Raw genomic sequence first — 18,344 nt, 5'->3', positions numbered from 1 at the left:
AAAATTGAATGTATCTGCAAATATAATTCTGCCAATACAATTTCACCCCAAAGAGTGGTGTGTGTATGTGCATGGGAGAGTGAGAGTGTGTGCATGTGAGTTTGTGTGTGAGTGTGCACAGAAGTGTGTTGTGTATGCTTAGGAAAGTGAGTGTGTGATGGAGTATGAGGCTGTGAGTGTGAGAGAGTTGAGGGGTGTGTGTCTGTCTGTCTGTGTGTCTGAGAGATAGAGTATGTGTGTGAGAGAGAGGCTTAATAAAAGCAAGGGGTTGCATTTTTGCTAAAACAAGGACTTGTCCAGATAATGGTTGGGCCATGAGTCATGTTAGAGAACAGATAAACATGGAGGTGGGGGGAGGCAGTGTTCAGGTACATAGTTCTTTGGAAGTTGCATCACTGGTAGACAGAGTGGTTAAGGTGGCATTTTGTAATATTGTCTTCATTGTTCACACCACTGAGTATAGGGGTTGGGACATCATGTTGAGGTTGTACAGGATGTTGGTGAGGCCACTTTCAGAGTACTGAGTACAGTTCTGGTGAGCCTGTAATAGGAAGAATACTATTAGGGAGAGTTTAATAAAGATTTACCAGGATGTTGTAAAGGTTGGAGGCTTTGAGTTATAAGGAGAGGCTGAGACTTTATTCACGTGAGCACAGGCGGTTGGGGGTTGACCTCATTGAGATTGATAAAATCATGAGGAGTGGAGGTAAGGTGAATCGAAAATGGCTCTTGCTTAGTATAGGGGAACTCAAAACTCGGGGGCATTTTCTTTTAATGTGAAGAGAGAGATTTAAAAGGAAGCGGAGGGGCAACATTTTGAAAGGCTGATTTGCATGTGGAATGAACTTGCTGAGGATGTGGTCGATGCAGGTAAAGTGACAACATTGAAACAGCATTTGGATGGGTACATGAATAGAAAGGTTTAGAGGGAAATGGGCCAATTGCAGGCAAGTGAGACTGGTCTAGTTTGGAATCCTGGTGGGGATGGACGAATTGTGGAAGTGGGCCATTCAGCCCATCTATTTTACTCTGGCCCTCTGAACAGTATCCCATACCCAACTCCTTACTCCGTATTTCCCATGGCCAATCCACCCTAACCTGTACATCCCTGGTCACTATGGGTAACTTAGCACGGCCAATTCTCCCTAACCTACACTCTAATCTATAAATTATCTTCTTAAGAATGTAATTTAAGTGCAGAGCTTTTCTGAGAAACATGTCAGTTTGACTCAACATTGGGACACAGACAGAATTCACACCTATTGTCTCTACTTATAAACAGGGCAACGTCTCTTCGAAATGTAGATTCATTTAGATATAACTGCGTCACTTTACATATTAAGATATCCCTTTGAATGTGCCCACATCCCTTTGAAATGTAATCTCGTCCATTTACATCTCTGTATTTGCGGAAATACCGTTAAAATGTCCATGTCCCTTTAAAATGCAGATTTCCCCCTTTAGATATGAGGCCGTTCCGTTAGATGTGGGAATATGTGTTTAAATGGAGCGGTGAGCTTTCCCAATGTAGACAGGGCTCCTCGAAACGTGGCAGTGTCCCCCCCTGCAGCTGCAGAGCGAGACAGGAGAGTTTGTTTTTGTGAATGAGCAGTTGTAGCGCGAGGTGGCTGTTGCTTGGTGACGGTGAGGCTCCCCCGGCCCCGCCCATCCCCCCGTGCAGACGTCACGCGGGGGCGAAGGCGGTTGGGAGGAGAAGTCGCTCGAGCGAGGAAGCGGCGGGAGGGCGGCCGTTAGGAAAATGGCGCCGTGCGGCCCGGGGCAGACACCCGGCACTGGCCGCCGCCTTCCTGGCGCAGCTGCTGTGTCACGGCCACACCGGCCGGCTGTACAGCAGCCAGGAGCCGGTGAACATTCTGGAGGCGGATGGGGTTAAGGACCTGCTTGGGAACTGGTCGGGCGCCTGGGTGGTGGAGTTCTACTGGTCGTGGGGCGGCCCCTGTGTCAACTATGGGGCCACCTGGAAGGTACTGGGCCCGGGAGGTGAAAGGTGAGGCAGGTTGTGGGGGGACGGAGGGGAAGGAATGTGGGGCCTGTCCTGTCATAGTCACATTTTACACTCACTTTCCATCTGCTTTTACTGGCGCTTGTGCTGTTTACCCCTCACTGTGTGTTTAATCCTTGTGCTGTTTACCCCTCACTGTGTGTTTAATCCTTGTGCTGTTTGCCCTTTGCTGTTACTTGTGCAATTGCTGAGGGTAGTGTGTAAATACTAGTGAAGGATACTATGCACCAACATGTATATGTTCCTCAGTCATTGAAGGGGCAGGACCTGTTGAGAATGGTTTGTGAAGCAGGTTGTGCACTAAGCCTTGTTAACATGGATATAGTTTGTTCATTGGAGAAGTAGACTTTTTATTATTTAAAGTCATAGAGATGTACAGCACGGAAACACACCCCTTCAGTCCAACCTGTCCACGCCAACCAGATATCCTACGTGAATCAAGTCCCCTTTGTCAGCACTATATCCCTCTAAACCATTCCTATTCATATACCCATCCAGATACCTTTTAAAGGCTCTAATTATACCGGCCTCCACCACTTCCTCTGGCAGCTCATTCCATACCTGCACCACCCTCTGCATGGAAACATTGCCCTTCAGGTACCTTTTATATCTTTGTGGCCTCACCCTAAACCTATGTCCTCTAGTTGTGAAGGTCACCCCAACACGGAGGAAAAGACTTAAAAACATTGCTTTTGCATTTGTCTGGCTGCTCAATCAAATATCGAGTCACATGGGGGAAAAAAAATCACTCTGCACTTTTTGATCTCCGATAGACATTTGGAAACTTAACATCTGTCAATAACACCAGCATTGCTCCAGAGCATTTTGTGTACGCTCCTCGGTGTCACCAAGCAGCACACATGTTTGCCAATGTCACCAAAATATTGGGCGTGTTCCTCATTGTCAGCAGAAAAGGGGCAAAACCTACTTTTGATGGACAAATAAGGATCACTGGAGGACCGGAAGGAGACTTGTCGTCCTGCCATTCGGAGCTCTCCTATTGGTGAATGCGGAAGTTGGGCCATGAGGATCTGAAGCTCCTGCCCCTCCTCTCTCTCAATGAAGATTGAGCTTCACTCAGACTGCAGCTTCCTTCCTCTGTCCAACATCTGTGTGTACAGCATTCTCTTTTCTCACCCCCTTTTCCATTTACGTTCGATTCTGGGGTTCAATTGTTGACTTGGAGCAACTGAAAGGAATGGGAGTGAATCCAGCGAGGGGACAGACTCTGGAAAAGTTAGTCCAAGCCTTTGTCTCAATTGGCAAAATAGACAGGCAGGAGACTGGAAGAACGCAGCAAGCCAGGCAGTATCAGGAGGTGGAGAAGTTGAGGTATCTGGTGTAACCCTTGTTCAGGATTGGGGGTGGGTGTAGGGAGAGCTGTGGAACAAGGGTGTGCTGGGGGCAGGGTGATGAAGTGGGGATAGGTGGAGACAGGTAGAGGATTCAATAGACAATAGGTGCAGGAGTTGGCTCTTCTGCCCTTCGAGCCAGCACCACCATTCATTATGATCATGACTGATCATCCTCAATCAGTATCCTTTTCCTGCCTTATCCCCATAACCTGGTTGGTGAATGGGAGGATGGAATCTAGTTGGCAGGGAAGAGTGGAAGGGGCTGGGAAGTGAGTTGGGGGATGGGATGGGAGATTATTTGAAACTGGAGAACTGTGTCGAGTCCTCCGGGCTGTGGACTGCTCAGACAAGATGAGGTTTTGTTCCTCCAATTTGTCAGAAGGGGAGTGGGAAGGGGCATTAAAATGGGTGGAGACTGGGAAGTCCGCTCAGCCTCTGCGGACCCGGCTGTGATGCTCGGCAAACCATTCCCCAAGTTTACGCTCGGTCTTCCTGATGTAGAGACGACCACAACTGGCAAAGCACAGTGGGTCGAGCAGTAGGACAGTCGTATCTTGGGGCACAAGCCCTTCATCAGGAATGATGCGTGGATGTTCAGAGGGGCATCAGTGTCCTTCTGTGCCAGTTGTCAGACAGGTGCAGCAGGAATGAGCAAGGCAAGTGGTGTGTTAGCAAGAGGACTTAAGTTCAGAAGTGGGAATGTCTTCCAGCAATTAGGAGGGGGGGTGGGGAGGGGGGGTGGGGTCATAGAATATATTCAAGGCTGAGTTCACATGATTTTGTGGGGGAAGGCATGAAAATGGTTTTAAGACCAGTATCCAGTTTTAAGATATATCCAGAGTCAGACAGCACAGAAACACACCCTTCAGTCCAACTAGTCAATGCTGACTGTGTTCTCAAACTAAACCAGTCCCACTTGCCAGTGTTTTGGCCCATATCCCTCCAAACCTTTCCTATTCATGACGTTACTGTACCTGCATCCACCACTTCCTCAAGACATTTAGTCCTCACGTGAACCACTCTGTGTAAAAAAAATTGTGCCCTTCAAGTCTTTTTAAAATCTCTTTCTCCTGTCACTGTCAAAATTTGCTCCCTAATCTTCAAACCCCAACCCTAGAGGAAGGACACCCTTCGTTCACCTCATCTCTTCCCCTCATGATTTTATAAACCTTGATAAGGTCACATCTCCACTGCCAATGCTCCAGTGAAAAAGTCCCAGCCCATCCACCGAGATGAAGGTAGAATCCTGTCCCTCAGGATTCCCTCCAACAATGTGCCCACCACTGATGTCAGGCACACTGGTCTATAGTTCCCTGGCTTGTCCTTACCACCCTTCTTAAACTGTGGCACCACATGAGCCAACCTCCAGTCTTCTGGCACCCCACCTGACATGCACAGTATGCTCTATGGAGATGCTGTTTCTGATGGATTTAAAGTGTCCAAATGCCACAATTTCTCCCCCACTCACTTGACATAACCATGCAGGCTCCTCGCTATTTGATGTTCGTGTTACTTAGAGCCCTCATGATTATATCAATCTCAATGAGGTCACCCCTCAACCTCCTGTGCTCCAGTGAAGACAGTCTCAGCTTCTCCTTATAACTCAAACCCTCCAGTCCTGACAACATCCTGGTAAATCTTCACTGAACCCTCTGTAATAGTATTCTTCCTATTACAGGGCCACCAGAAGCCTTCTCAGTACTCTACAAGTGACTTCACCAACATCCTGTACAACTTCAACATGATGTCCCAACTCCTTTATTCAATGGTGTGAACAATTAAGGTAAGTGTGCTGAATGCTTAACATCAATCTACATTTGTCAATATATCATATCTGTTGCATGACACTGTTACCTTTTGCTCTTAACTCTGCATCTTATGATCCTGCTCCACAGCTACCCAATGAAGAAGCAGCGCTCCGAAAGCTAGTGCTTCCAAATAAAACTGTTGGACTATAACCCGGTTTTTGATTTTTAAACCTTGTCCCACCGAGTCCAACAGCAGCACCTCCACCTCCACCTCCTTTCTAATGAACACAGCCCATACCTCCCAGTGCTGCCAGTAAACTGCAGATGAAACGATGCAGTGCCTGCACTCCTGAAAAGTTTATAATTTCTAACGAACCCAGCTACTCATTCACTGCTCCATCTGATACACGACATTGGAAACTTAGTGCAGGAGGCTGCAAGAAATGAGCAGCTTTAAAACAAACACCGCTTGGAGCTTTCAATGAGAGCCTGAGCCCAGCAGTACGTTCTGGTTACCTTTATTATGGCCCAACATTGTTACAGCTTCAGATGCCCCCAGCAAAAGGGCAGAGAAAGAGTAGCTGTTTTTTAGACAGCTCAACAACAGGGGGAGGTGCAAAGGGCAAGGCCAAGGCCAAGGGCAGGGCAAGGCCAACAGCAGGCCCCCGCACTACGCCTGCATTGCCTTGCACAGTTTACAAAAATCCCTTCCCCTTCAGAGACTCCCCACAGTGTGGAAGCAGGCCACTCGACCCAAAGACTACACACCGATCCTCCAAAGGGTAACCCACCACGCAATTCCCCAACCCCTATTGCTCAACATTTACCCCTGACTAATGCACCTAACCTGCACATCCCTGGGCACTATGGGTATTTTAGTACTGTCAATCCACCTGAACCTGGACAACTCGTATATGCCGACCAGATATCCCAACCCAATCTAGTCCCACCTGCCAGCACGGGGCCCATATCCCCCCAGTTGCCTTTTAAATGTTGCAATTGTACCAGCCTCCACCACTTCCTCTGGCAGCTCATTCCATACACGTACCACCCTCTAAACGAAAAGGTTGCCCCTTGGGTCTCTTTCACATCTTGCCCCTCTCACCCTAAACCTATGACCTCTAGATCTGGACTCTCCCATCCCAGGGAAAAGACTTTATCTATCTATCCTATCCATGCCCCTCATGATTTTATAAACCTCTATAAGGTCACCCCTCAGCCTCGGACGCTCCAGGGAAAACAGCCCCAGCCTGTTCTGTCTCTCCCTGTAGCTCAAATCCTCCAGTCTTGGCAACATCCTTGTAAATCTTTTTAGATTAGATTAGATTACTTACAGTGTGGAAACAAGGCCCTTCAGCCCAACAAGTCCACACCGACCCGCCAATGCGTATACCACCCAGACCCATACTCCGGGGGTTTGCAAGGACTGCCACAAACACTACGTAGGACAAACAGGAAGAAAGTTAGCCACCAGGATACACGAACACCAGCTAGCCACAAAAAGACACGACCCTCTCTCCCTTGTAGCCCTACATACGGATGAAAAAACCCACCACTTCGACTGGGACAACATCTGTCCTGGGACAGGTTAAGCAAAGACATGCCAGAGAATTCCTAGAGGCCTGGCACTCCAACCACAATGCCATAAACAAACACATAGATCTAGATACCATCTATCAACCCCTCAGAAAATGAACAGGAAATGACACTACCACAAACCCCAGGAACCCTATCCAGAACAAACATATAAATCAAAAGCAGGAGACATCAGCTTCGCTCCATTTGGAGGTCGCCACTGATGATGTTCCCTAGCCAGGTAATGAAACGTCTGGATATCAAACCTACACCCTAAACCTCAACCTGAGCTACAAACCTTCACAAACCTTGCAAAGTAGAATGTATTTGCAAACATCATGCTGCAAATTCAAACTCACCCCCATGGATGATCTATCTCATGTGTGCATGAGATAAAGAAACAGTCTATTTCCGTGCTGTTTATCTCTATTTGATAACAGATGCTTTATTTCTGTTGGTGTAAATGTTGTTGTAATTCATAGCTGGATCCTAATAGGTGTAAGGGTGACAGAATTCCTCAAGTAGGTCACTGTACGATTCCTGGGAGACCCCTATTTCTGGTTTACTTCCTCATGAACAAACATTAAGCACGTGCACCTATTTATTTATGATTTTGTTTCATTTTTCTGCTATGACTACACCTTGTATTAGGATAGTTGACAGGCTGGGAGATTGTGACTTGGGTCTTGATTGAATATTTTATCGTTCCAGAAGTTATAAAAGGCAGGGTCAAAGCTTTAGCAGAAATCCAGCAGAGCTGAGAACAGACCGACATCTTAGTCTGTGGGAACAGGGAGATCAACAGAGGATAGAGAAATCAGGACCTGAAACCAGACCAGCCTGTGATCAGTGCTTTGATTAGCAGCATCCTTCTACATCAGTCAATGCCAGTTGTCAGACAGGTGCAGCAAGGCAAGTGGTATATTAGCAGGCTGAACTGAGATTAGAAGTGGGGATGTCTTCCTGCAGTTAGGGGGTCATTGAATTTATTCAAGGCTGAGTTCATCTCATTGTTGAACAATAAAGTGTGGATTTTTATGTTGTGTGCATGAGGTTTATGTGTTGGATGCAGGTACAGTAACCACATTTATAGTGGAAGGCAAGAAAATGGTTTTAAGACCATGACAGAACAGTTACGATCAGACAGCACAGAAACGGACCCTTCTGTCCAACTATTCCATGCTGACGATGTTCTCAAACTAAACTAAACTAGTGCCACTTGCCAGTGTTTGGCCCATATACCTCCACACCTTCCCTATTCATGTACTTATCCACATGTCTTTTAAACGTTGCATCTGAACGTGCATCCACCACTTCCTCTTTACATTCACTCAATACATGAAACACACTGTTTATAAACAAACTTTTCCCTGATAGTGTCCATTCCATGGATTCATTCTCTTTCCTTTCAGTTGCTGCAAGTCATAAATTGAAGCCCAGACTGAAAAAAATAGAAAAGGAGTTGTGAAGAGAGTACCTTACTCACAGATGGTTGACAGAGTAAGGAGGTTGCAGTCTGGAGCAAATCCGAAATGTTGATTTTCCTGCTCCTCGGACGCTGCCTGACCTGCAGTACTTTGCCAGTACCACTCTAATCTTGACCCTGATCTCCAGCATCTGCAGTTCTCACTTTCTCCTGTAAGAAATCAGCAGTTTTAAACCGAAAACCTGTTGCAGTTTAAAGCTCTCATTGAGAGTCTGAGCTCAGTGTGAAGTTCAGGTAATCTTTATTGTGACCCAACTTTGTTACAGCTTCAGAATCTCCCAGCAGAAAGGCGTAGAAAAAGTAGCAATTTTTTAAAAACAGCTCAAGGTCAAAGTGCAACCCCTCACTTTCTTCATTATTGGTCACCACTGAGTTGTCCCTTTGTAATTGGATCCTTGATATAGCCTTAACCTGGAGGAAGTATTGCCTCACTCAGCAATTTCAACCTGTATCCAAGTAAGTTGGATGAGCAGCGTAGAGTCAACCAGACTACTGTGGGTCTGGAGTCACGTGTAGGCCAGACCGGGTAAAGGATGCAGCTGGGACGACTGCTCTAATAACTGCTCAAGTCTTCCCTAAAAAAGAACTGAGTGAATCAGATGGGGGTTTTCTTCCACCCCCACCCCACCGACAATGGTTTCACTGTTAGATTCTGAACTCCAGATTTCTCACCAAATTCCAATTCCACCATCTGTCGCGGTGGGAATCGAACTCGGGAGCCACTGGAACTGGGTTGATAGTCCAGTTGATAATGGCATTCGGCCGTCATTCCTTCAATCCCCCTGCGATGGCACATGAACTCGCTGGTGGCTCCGCAGGTAGGAGGAGCGGGTGAAGTCCTTCCCACACTTGGGGCAGCTGAAGGGCCTCTCCCCTGTGTGGACCCACTGGTGCCTCAGCAGGTTAGAGGAATTGCTGAAGGCCTTCCCGCACACTTGGCATGGGAACGGCCTCTCCCCCGTGTGGACACGCTGGTGCCTCAGCAGGTGCGAGGAATCGCTGAAGGCCTTCCCGCACTCGGGGCAGGGGAATGGCCTCTCCCCAGTGTGGCTGTGCCGATGAATCTCCAGGGCCGACGGGAAACGGAAAACTTTTTTGCAGTCGCCACACTTCCATGGTTTCTCCATGGCTGGAGCTTCAGCCACACGTGCAGAGCCTATCCCCACCGCGAATTCCTCATTCCAGGCCATATCACTGCTTCAGGCTCCAAACTCAGTCTACTATTATGGTAGGGTCTCTCATCCAGTCCCACTGATGCTGAAAACGTACTCAAACAAGAACCAAAACGCTTTGCTCCTTCTCACAGAGTCACAGTTGAAAACTGTTGCGGTCCCGATGGACTGAGTGACTGTCAAAGTGAGGACTGCAGACGCTGGAGAGTCAGATTTGAAAAGTGCAGTGCTGGAAAAGCACAGCAGGTCAGGCAGCATCTGAGGAGCAGGAGAGTCAACGTTTTGCGCATAAGGCCTTCATCTGTTGATTTTGAAACTTCTGTCTTCAGATCTTCAAATACTCTGTAAAAAGAGATTACAAAGGTCATCACTGTCAGTGCAGGGTAGAAATTCTGAACAAGGAATTTTACTTTCTGTGGAACATTCTTTTCTTTCGTTATTCTACAAAATTGAAAGCACCATCCCACTCTCTCTCCCCCTCTGTTCTCACTCCGCTCTAACTAATTCCCTGAAGGTGCTGATTCAGGATCTTACAGGGGCAGAAAAACAAAAACGTCAAGACTAACATCTCTCTGCATTTTGGATAACTCCACAACACTGGGATACAGTTGACAGTGAGCAGGTCTGATTCTGGGAAGCAAACAGAAGTGTGTCAATTCATGGGGTAACCTGCAATGCAGCTATTTGTGGAACAAAATGGTTAACGACCCCAGGAAGGTGGGAGCAAATTGAGACATCAAGGCATTAACACCGACACACTTCAGTGAAACTCTACTGTTCCCACTCCGAGCAAAACATCTTTGAAAGCTCCTCTGAAAGTCCAGTCTTCACAACCACACTTCTGCTTTTACCAAAGACAATTAGAGTCAGACAGCACGGAAACAGACCCTTTGGCCCAACTTGTCCAAGCTGACCAGATATCCTAAATGAATCTAGTCACATTTGCCATCACTTGGCCCCTATATGGGCCGGGTGCTGGCAGCTGGGACTAAATTGGGTTGGCTATCTGTTCAGCAAGAATGAGTTGGACCAAAGGGTCTGTTTCCGTGCTGTACATCTCTATGACTCCAGTCGCATTTGCCATCACTTGGCCCCGATCCACTGAACCCTTCGTATTCATACACCCATCCACATGCCTTTTAACTGTTGGAATTGTACCAGACCCCACCACCTCATCTGGCAGCTCATTCCATAACTGCACGACCCTCTCCATCAAAAAAAGTTGCCCCTGAGATCTCTTTTACATCTCTCCCAGCAGCCCCCCCCCTTCCCCGGCCTCACCTGAAACCTATTGCCCTCGCGTTCTGGACTCCCCCATCTGAAGGAAAAGACCTTGAGTGTTGACCCTATCCATGCCCCTCAGGGTTCTATTAAAAAGTCTAGAATGTCACCCTTCAGACTCTGGGGAAAACAGCCCCACCCCATCCTTCCGTCCCTCCTCGCCCAGGTAATTAAGTTTGCAGAATCTGCTCCCTCCCTGGATTCACTCCAGCTGCTACAAGTGAACAGATTTTCCCCCCTCCTCTCTCTCTCTCCTTCCCAGGATGAACAGTTGTCCAGAGGGAGGGAGTTTCACTCTGAAACTGACAGGGCCACTTCCGCATTGTGACGCCATCAATGGGTTGGAGGTGGGGGAGGGTATGGGAGGCGGGGCTCGGCCAGCAGCGGGACCCCGCACTGCGCCTGCACAGTTCGTAAGAATTCCTTCCCTTCAGAGAATCCCCAGTGCAGAAGCAGGCCACTCGGCCCAACGAGTCCACACCCACCCTCCAAAGGGTAACTCACCCTCAACCATTGCTCAATATTAATCCTCCTGACTAATACACCTAACCTGCACATCCCTGGGCACTATGGGTAATTTAGAACCGCCAATCCACCCTAACCTGCACATCCCTACGCACTATGGATAATTTAGCAAAGCAAATCCCCCCTAAAATGGATAAAGTTAAAAATCACAACACCAGGTTGGAGACCAACAGGTTTGTTTGGAAGCACTAGCATTTGGAGCGCTGCTCCTCCATTAGGTGGTTGTGGAGAATAAGGTCATAAGATATAGAATTTATGGAAAAACATGACAGTGTCCTGCCACTGAAATGACATGTTGAACAACCCATTTTCGAATGGGCTGTAGGCATCATTAACATGCAAATCCCAGAACTACCTGTAAGGCACCTCTCAAGAGAAGTTTTATAACAGAAAGTGACGTGTGTGTGAGAGTGTGTGGTGTGTGCGTGCATGAGAGAGAAAATGTCTATTTCCATCCTGTATTTCTTTACCTATTTGAGAACAGATGCCTTACTTCTGTTGGTGTAAGTATTGTTGTAAATCATAGCTGGGTACTAATAGTTAGATATAAGGGGGAAGAGAATTCCTCAAGTAAGGCAGTATAAGAATCCTGGGAGAGCTCTATTTCTGGTTTACTTCCTAATGAACAAACATTAAACACAAGCACCTATTTATTTCAAATTTGGTTTCATTTTTCTTGTGTGATTCCCTGCTGTGACTACACTGTGCCTGGATGGTTGACAGGCTGGGAGATTGTGGGTTGGGGCTTGATTGACTGAATGTTTTATTGTTCCAGAAGGTGTAGAAGGGAACAGGGAGATCAACAGAGGACAGAGAAATCAGGACCTGAAAGCTGAGCTGACACCAGACTACCCTGTGATCAGTGCTTTGATTAGCAGTGCCAACCCTCCACCTTTACCTAGCTTCCCATTTGAGGACACCCTCAGTATTCAGGATCCAATCCTTGTCATCCTGAAGCCATGTCTCTGCAGGGAATGTCAGATCGCAAATACTCACTTCAATGTGTGCAGTCAATTCCTTCACTTTTGGCACAATGCAGCACACATTCAGACACACCATTTTTAATTTAATTTTTGTGATGTTTAGAATCCAGTTTTGATTGCTGGTACATTTATTCCCCTTGTCCCTTTCTATCGTTCTCTGATGTTCATTTCCCACATCACTATATTACTCACCGGCCTTGATTTGGATTGGCCATAATGTCCAGGGAAGTGCAGGTTAGGTGGGTTAGCCATGGGAAATGCAGGGTTATAGTTTCGGAATAATAGAAGCAGGAGTAGGCCATTTTGCCTGTCCAGCCTGCTCCACCATTCATGATGATCTTGACTGACCCATCCATTGTCTCAGCTCCTCCTCCCTGCATGGTGCCAACTACCCTTAATCCCCCTACCATTGCAAAAACCCATCCAACTGTGTCTTGAATATACTTAACAAAGCTGCCTCTGCTGCTTCCTTGGCTCAGAATTCCGAAGATTCACTCCTCTCCAGGAAAAGCAGTTCCTCCTTGTCTCTGTCCTAAATTTACTCCTCCTAATCTTGAGCCTGGTTTCATTCACCAGCAGAAATGACTGGATAGGATAAAGCTTCATCCCCACAGTGCAATGAAATCCTACTTTACACCAAAATCCCGAATGTACTCACTCACTCAGTTGCTGTCTCACAAATGCAAGATTTCATCGTAACGTCTTCTGCTCCCATTAAGGGCAAAACATCTTTGAAAGCTGCTCTGAAACTCCAGCCTTCACAATCACACCTCTGCTTTCACCAAAGAAGATTAGAGTCATACAGCACGGAAACAGACCCTTTGGTCCAACTCGCCCGGCCAAGCAGATATCCTAAATTAATCTAGTCCAATTTACCTGCATGTGGCTCATATCCCTCGAAATCCTTCCTTTTCATGTACCCATCTAAATGCTTTTTAAAATTCCCCCTCACCTCAAACATGTGCCTTCTAGTTTTGGACTCTGGGGAAAAGACCTTGGATATTCACCCTATCCATGCCCCTTACGAACGCCTATAAGATCACCCTTCAGCCTCCAATGCTCTCGGGAAAATATCCCCAGCCATTTCAGCCTCTCCCTGTAGCTTGAACCCACCAACTCTGACAGCAGCCTTATCAATCTTTTCTGACCCCTTTCAAAGTTTCACAACATCTTCCCTATAACAGGGAGACCAGAAATGAATGCAATCTTCCAAACATGGACTAACCAATGTCCTACACAACCACAACATGACCTCCCAATTCCTGTATTCTCTGCTCTGACCAATAAAGGAAAGCCTACCAAATGCCTTCTTCACTATCCTGTCTACCGGTGACTCCACTTTCAAGGAACTATGGAACCTGCACTCCAAGGTCTCTTTGTTCTGCAACATCCCCCTTAACTGTGTCAGTCCTGCCTGGGTTGCTTGACCAAAATGCAATCCACACACTTCTCTAAACTAAACTGCCATTCCTTGGCACATCAGCCCACCTGATCAATTCTCATTCATAGTGAATTTTCTTTCCTCTCTTATTCCCTTGAAGTTGAAAATCTCCACTGCACACACTCTCCCTCCATTCTCAGTTTGCTGACCCTAATCCCTGCTGTACCTCATCCTGAAGGGCCTGCTTCATGCTGATTAACAGGCCCACACTCGGTGGGGGACCTAATTGAAACAAGGAATACTGAACAGCCTGGACAGAGTGGAAGTTGGAAAGGTGTTTCCATTGGTGGGAGGGACTAGAACCAGTGGGTACAGCCTTACAGTAAAGGGAAGACCTTTCAAAATGGAGATAAGGAGAAACTTCTTCAGCCAGAGAGTGGTGAATCTATGGAATTCACTGCCACAGAAGGCTGTGGAGGCCAGGTCACTGAGGATATTTAAGATTGAGATGGATACGTTCTTGAGTCTCAAGGTGATGGAGGGTTACGGAGATGAAGTGGCAGAATGTGGCTGAGGAACCTATCAGCCATGATTGAATGGCAGAGCAAACCTCGAATGGTCCAATTTCTGCTCCAATGTCTTATGTTCTCTTGCTATCCTGGACACACACAGAGCACATCGGAAGCAGGAATAGGCTGTTTGGTCTTTCAAGCCTGCACCAACATTCAACAGATTGTTGGCAGATTCACAACCATCGAGATGAATAGGTTGGGACTTGTTCATTGGACCACAGGAGGTTGAGAGGTGACCTGACAGAGGTTTATAATATCACGAGGGGCATAGATGAGGTGATTGTTGGGTATCCTTTCCCTAAGGTGGGGGTTTCAAGATTAGGCAGCAAATTTGAAGGTGAGAGGAGAAAGATTTTAAAAAGGCGGGGGGGGGCACTTTTCTTTTTACACAGAGTGGTTTGTATGTGGAATGAATGTGGATGTAGGTTGAGTAACAACGTTTAAAAGACATTTGGATAAGTACATGAATAGGAAAGGTTTGGAGGAATATGGGCCAAACACAGGTAGGTGGGACTAGTTTAGTTTGTGAATATAGTCGGCCTTAGACTAGTTTGACTAAAGGGTCTGGTTCTGTTGGCATCTGACTCTGTAACTGTTCTATCCTGGTGTTAAATCATTTACTTGCCTTCCCCCAGAAACATCCACTTCTTTAGTGTTCAAAAATCAGATGAACTCAGCCTTGAATAATGTTCAATGACCCCCTAACGCAGGGAGACATCCCCACTTCTGAACTCAATTCCTCTTGCTAATGTACCCCTTGCCTTGCTGATTGCTTGCTGCACCTGTCCAGGCAAAAGTGAGGACTGCAGATGCTGGAAATCAGAGTCTAGATTAGAGTGGTGCTGGAAAAGCACAGCCGGTCAGGCAGCATCTGAGGAACAGGAAAATCGACATTCCAGACAAAAGCTCTTCACCTGCACCTGTCTGACAACAGGCAGTGACTGGTGTAGAAGGACGCTGAGGCCCCTTTGTACATCCACACGGCATTCCTGATGAAGGGCTCGGGACCAAAATGTCGACTCTCCTGGTCCTCGGATGCTGCCTTACCTACTGCCTTTTTCTAGCGCCACACTTTGACTCTAATCTCCAGCATCTGCAGTTCTCACTTTCTCCACATCCCAATATATCACCATTTAAACAATACACCTCCTTTCTGCTTTTTTTTCCACAGCAATGGCTATAACTTCACATTGAGATACTGCATTTGCCATGTGTTTGTAAATTGTGGTCTTCTCTACATCGGGAAGACCGAGTGTAAACTTGGGGAATAGTTTGGCGAGTATCACAGCTGGGTCCGCAGAGGCTGACCAGACCTCCCAGTTTCTGGATTAGTGGTGCTGGAAGAGCACAGCAGTTCAGGCAGCATCCAAGAAGCAGCGAAGTTGACGTTTCGGGCAAAAGCTCTTCATCAGGAATAAAGGCAGTGAGCCTGAAGCGTGGAGAGATAAGCTAGAGGAGGGTGGGGGTGGGGAGAAATTAGCATAGAGTACAATAGGTGAGTGGGGGAGGGGATGAAGGTCAGGGAGGAGAAGATGGAGTGGATAGGTGGAAAAGGAGATAGGCAGGTAAGACAAGTCTGGACAAGTCATGGGGACAGTGCTGAGCTGCAAGTTTGGAACTAGGGTGAGGTGGGGGAAGGGGATATGAGGAAACTGTTGAAGTCCTCATTGATGCCCTGGGGTTGAAGTGTTCTGAGGTGGAAGGTGAGGCGTTCTTCCTCCAGGTGTCTGGTGGTGAGGGAGCGGGGTGAAGGAGGCCCAGGATCTCCATGTCCTCGGCAGAGTGGGAGGGGGAATTGAAATGTTGGGCCAGACTTACCAGTCACCACTCATTTTAATTCCCCTTCCCACGCTCTTTCTGACAAGAACATCTTCGGCTTCCTCTATTGCCACAACGAACCAAACCGCAAATTGGGGGAACAACATCCCGGGCAGCCTACAGCCTGCAGGACTCAACATCAAGTTCTCCAATTTCAAATAACCTCCCTTTCCATCCCCCGACTCCCTTCTTAGCCCCGTGCCCCTCATTTCCACTCTTCCCTTTCACTAACCTGATTTCTTCCACCTATTGACTCATCAGGCCGTACCCTCTCCCTGTCTTCAATTATCCCCACTTTAGCCCCCGGCCCGGGCCCCAGCACCTATCCCCAGTCCTGAAGAAGGGTTACACCCGAAACATCAACTTCTCCACTTCCTGATGCTGCCTGGTTTGCTGTGTCCTTCCAGCCTCCTGTCTGTCTATTTTGCCAATTGAGACACAGACCTGGACCACGTTTCCAGAGTCTGTCCCCTCCCCGGTTCACTCCCTTACCTTTCAGTTGCTGCAAATCAACAGTTGAATCCCAGAATGAAAACGAAATGGAATAGGGGGCGAGAAAAGAGAGTGCCGTACTCACATTTCTTAGACAGAGGAAGGAATTGGCAGTCTGGGTGAAGCTCAATGTGGATTCAGAAAGAGAGTAGCGGCTTCAGAAGCACATGGGCCAACTTCCGCATTCAGACAATGCAGTGGCTCTGATTGGCAGGAGGACCAGTCTCCTTCCGGTCCTCCAGGTTTCTCTATTGGGCCATTAAAGGAAGGTCGCGGGCCTTTTTTTGCGGATTGCGATGAGCATGCCCAGAATTTTCCTGACACCGGTGGGCATGCGTACTGCGTTGCTGACACCGGAAAACATGCGCAGTATGCTCACTGAGAATGCTGGTGTTCCTGTCATATTTTAAGAGTCCAAATGCCAACAGGAAAAAAGGGTTTGAGCCGCAATTTGTTTTTCCCTGTGATTCGACATTGTATTGCTGTTGTCTCTCTTGTTCAACTTTTGTATGTCTTTTCCCCAGGTTGGGTGGCGAGTCCTGAACTGGAGGGCATGGGTTTAGGGTGAGAGGGGAAAGGTTTCTGAGGGGATGGTGGGAGCCTGGAAGAATAGAAATGGGGCAGAGGGTGTGGTGGAGAGAGAATAGATGGGGCAGAGGGTGTGTAGTAGGATTGGTTAGAAGGCAGAGGGTGAGGAATGAAACGACAGGGTTGCAGAGGGTTGCGTGAGAGAGAATGGACAGGCTGTTCGGAGTATAGAGGGAGAATGGACAAGAAGCTGGGGATGGAGAGAGAATGGACAAGGGGCGCTGTGGATGGCGGGGGAGAATAGACAGTGGGAGCTGTGGGTGATGGGGGGAATGGACTGCGGGAGCTGTGGTTGGCCAAGATCAAAAGGTTGATGACAGTCAACACTGATCAGGTTGTTCCTGGAACAGAAAAACTTGCACTGGAGTCTCCCAGAAGAGGGTTGTCTCGTATGTATTCCTTCAATTAGTTTTAAAATAATTGTTGTGTATCTTAATTGTTAAGGTATACCTGGCACATAGAGAGATGGCTGTGGTTGTTGGAGGTCAGTCATCTCAGTTCCAGGACGTCTTTGCAGGAATTCATAGGCTTGTGTCTTAGGCTCAACCATCTTCATCAATGACCTTCCTCCATCATAAGGTCAGAGGTGGAGATATTCACCAATAATTGCACAATGTTCAGCACGGTTCACAACTCCTCACAAACTGAAGCAGTTCAGTTTGAAATGCAACAAGATCTTAACAATATCCAATGGGCTGATGAGTGACAAGTAACATGTATGCCATTGCAATGCCAAACAATGACTCATCCCCAAAAGAGATAATCTGACCACTGTCCCGTGATATTCAACAGTGTTACTGTCACTAAACACCCCACTATCAACATCCTTGGGGTTTACCATTGACCAGAAACTCAACTAGACTAATCACAGACACAATGGCAACAAAAGCAGGCAACAGGTCAGGGATATTGTGGCGAGAAACTCCCCAAACCCTGCCCATCTTCTACAAGGCACAAGTCAGCAGTGTAATGGACTACTCTCCCACCAGCTTGGATGGGGGCAGCTTCAACAACATTCAAAAAGCTTGATACCATCCAGGACAAAGCCGCCTGCTTGATTGGCCCTATCTCCACATACATCCACTCCCTCTGCCCCACTGTTCAGAAGCAGGAGTGTGTATGATCTACAAGACACAACACAGAAATTCACCAAAGATCCTTAGAAAATACCTTCCAAACCAACAACCACTTCCATCTAGAAGGATCAGGCAACAGATACTTGGGAACACAACTTCTTGCAAGTACCCCTCCAAGCCACTCGCCATCTTGACTTGGAAACATATTGCTGTTCCTTTAGTGTTGCTGGGTCTAGATCCTGGAATACCCTCCGTAAGGACATTATGGG

At 47.3% G+C, this 18,344-nt stretch overlaps 2 protein-coding genes across 2 annotated transcripts in view; one reads left to right on the top strand and one right to left on the bottom strand.

Moving 5' to 3' along the window:
• Window positions 1–1,735: 1,735 nt before the first annotated feature.
• Window positions 1,736–18,344, top strand: part of LOC132808067 (zinc finger protein 420-like) — a 59,640-nt gene continuing 43,031 nt past the window's right edge. The window contains exons 1-2 of the mRNA XM_060821978.1: window positions 1,736–2,008; window positions 5,057–5,161. The gene's annotated coding sequence lies outside the window, so the exon portion shown is untranslated. The remainder of the gene's footprint in view (window positions 2,009–5,056; window positions 5,162–18,344) is intronic.
• LOC132808017 (zinc finger protein 835-like) overlaps window positions 8,933–18,344 on the bottom strand; it is a 69,562-nt gene continuing 60,150 nt past the window's right edge. The window contains exon 3 of the mRNA XM_060821914.1: window positions 8,933–9,233. Within this exon, the coding sequence (XP_060677897.1) occupies window positions 8,961–9,233 (273 nt within the window). The 3' untranslated portion in view covers window positions 8,933–8,960. The remainder of the gene's footprint in view (window positions 9,234–18,344) is intronic.

Source organism: Hemiscyllium ocellatum, assembly GCF_020745735.1.
Source record: "Hemiscyllium ocellatum isolate sHemOce1 chromosome 27 unlocalized genomic scaffold, sHemOce1.pat.X.cur. SUPER_27_unloc_3, whole genome shotgun sequence".
NCBI classification, from domain to species: Eukaryota; Metazoa; Chordata; class Chondrichthyes; order Orectolobiformes; family Hemiscylliidae; genus Hemiscyllium; species Hemiscyllium ocellatum.
This window is presented reverse-complemented; position numbering and strand designations above follow the sequence as displayed.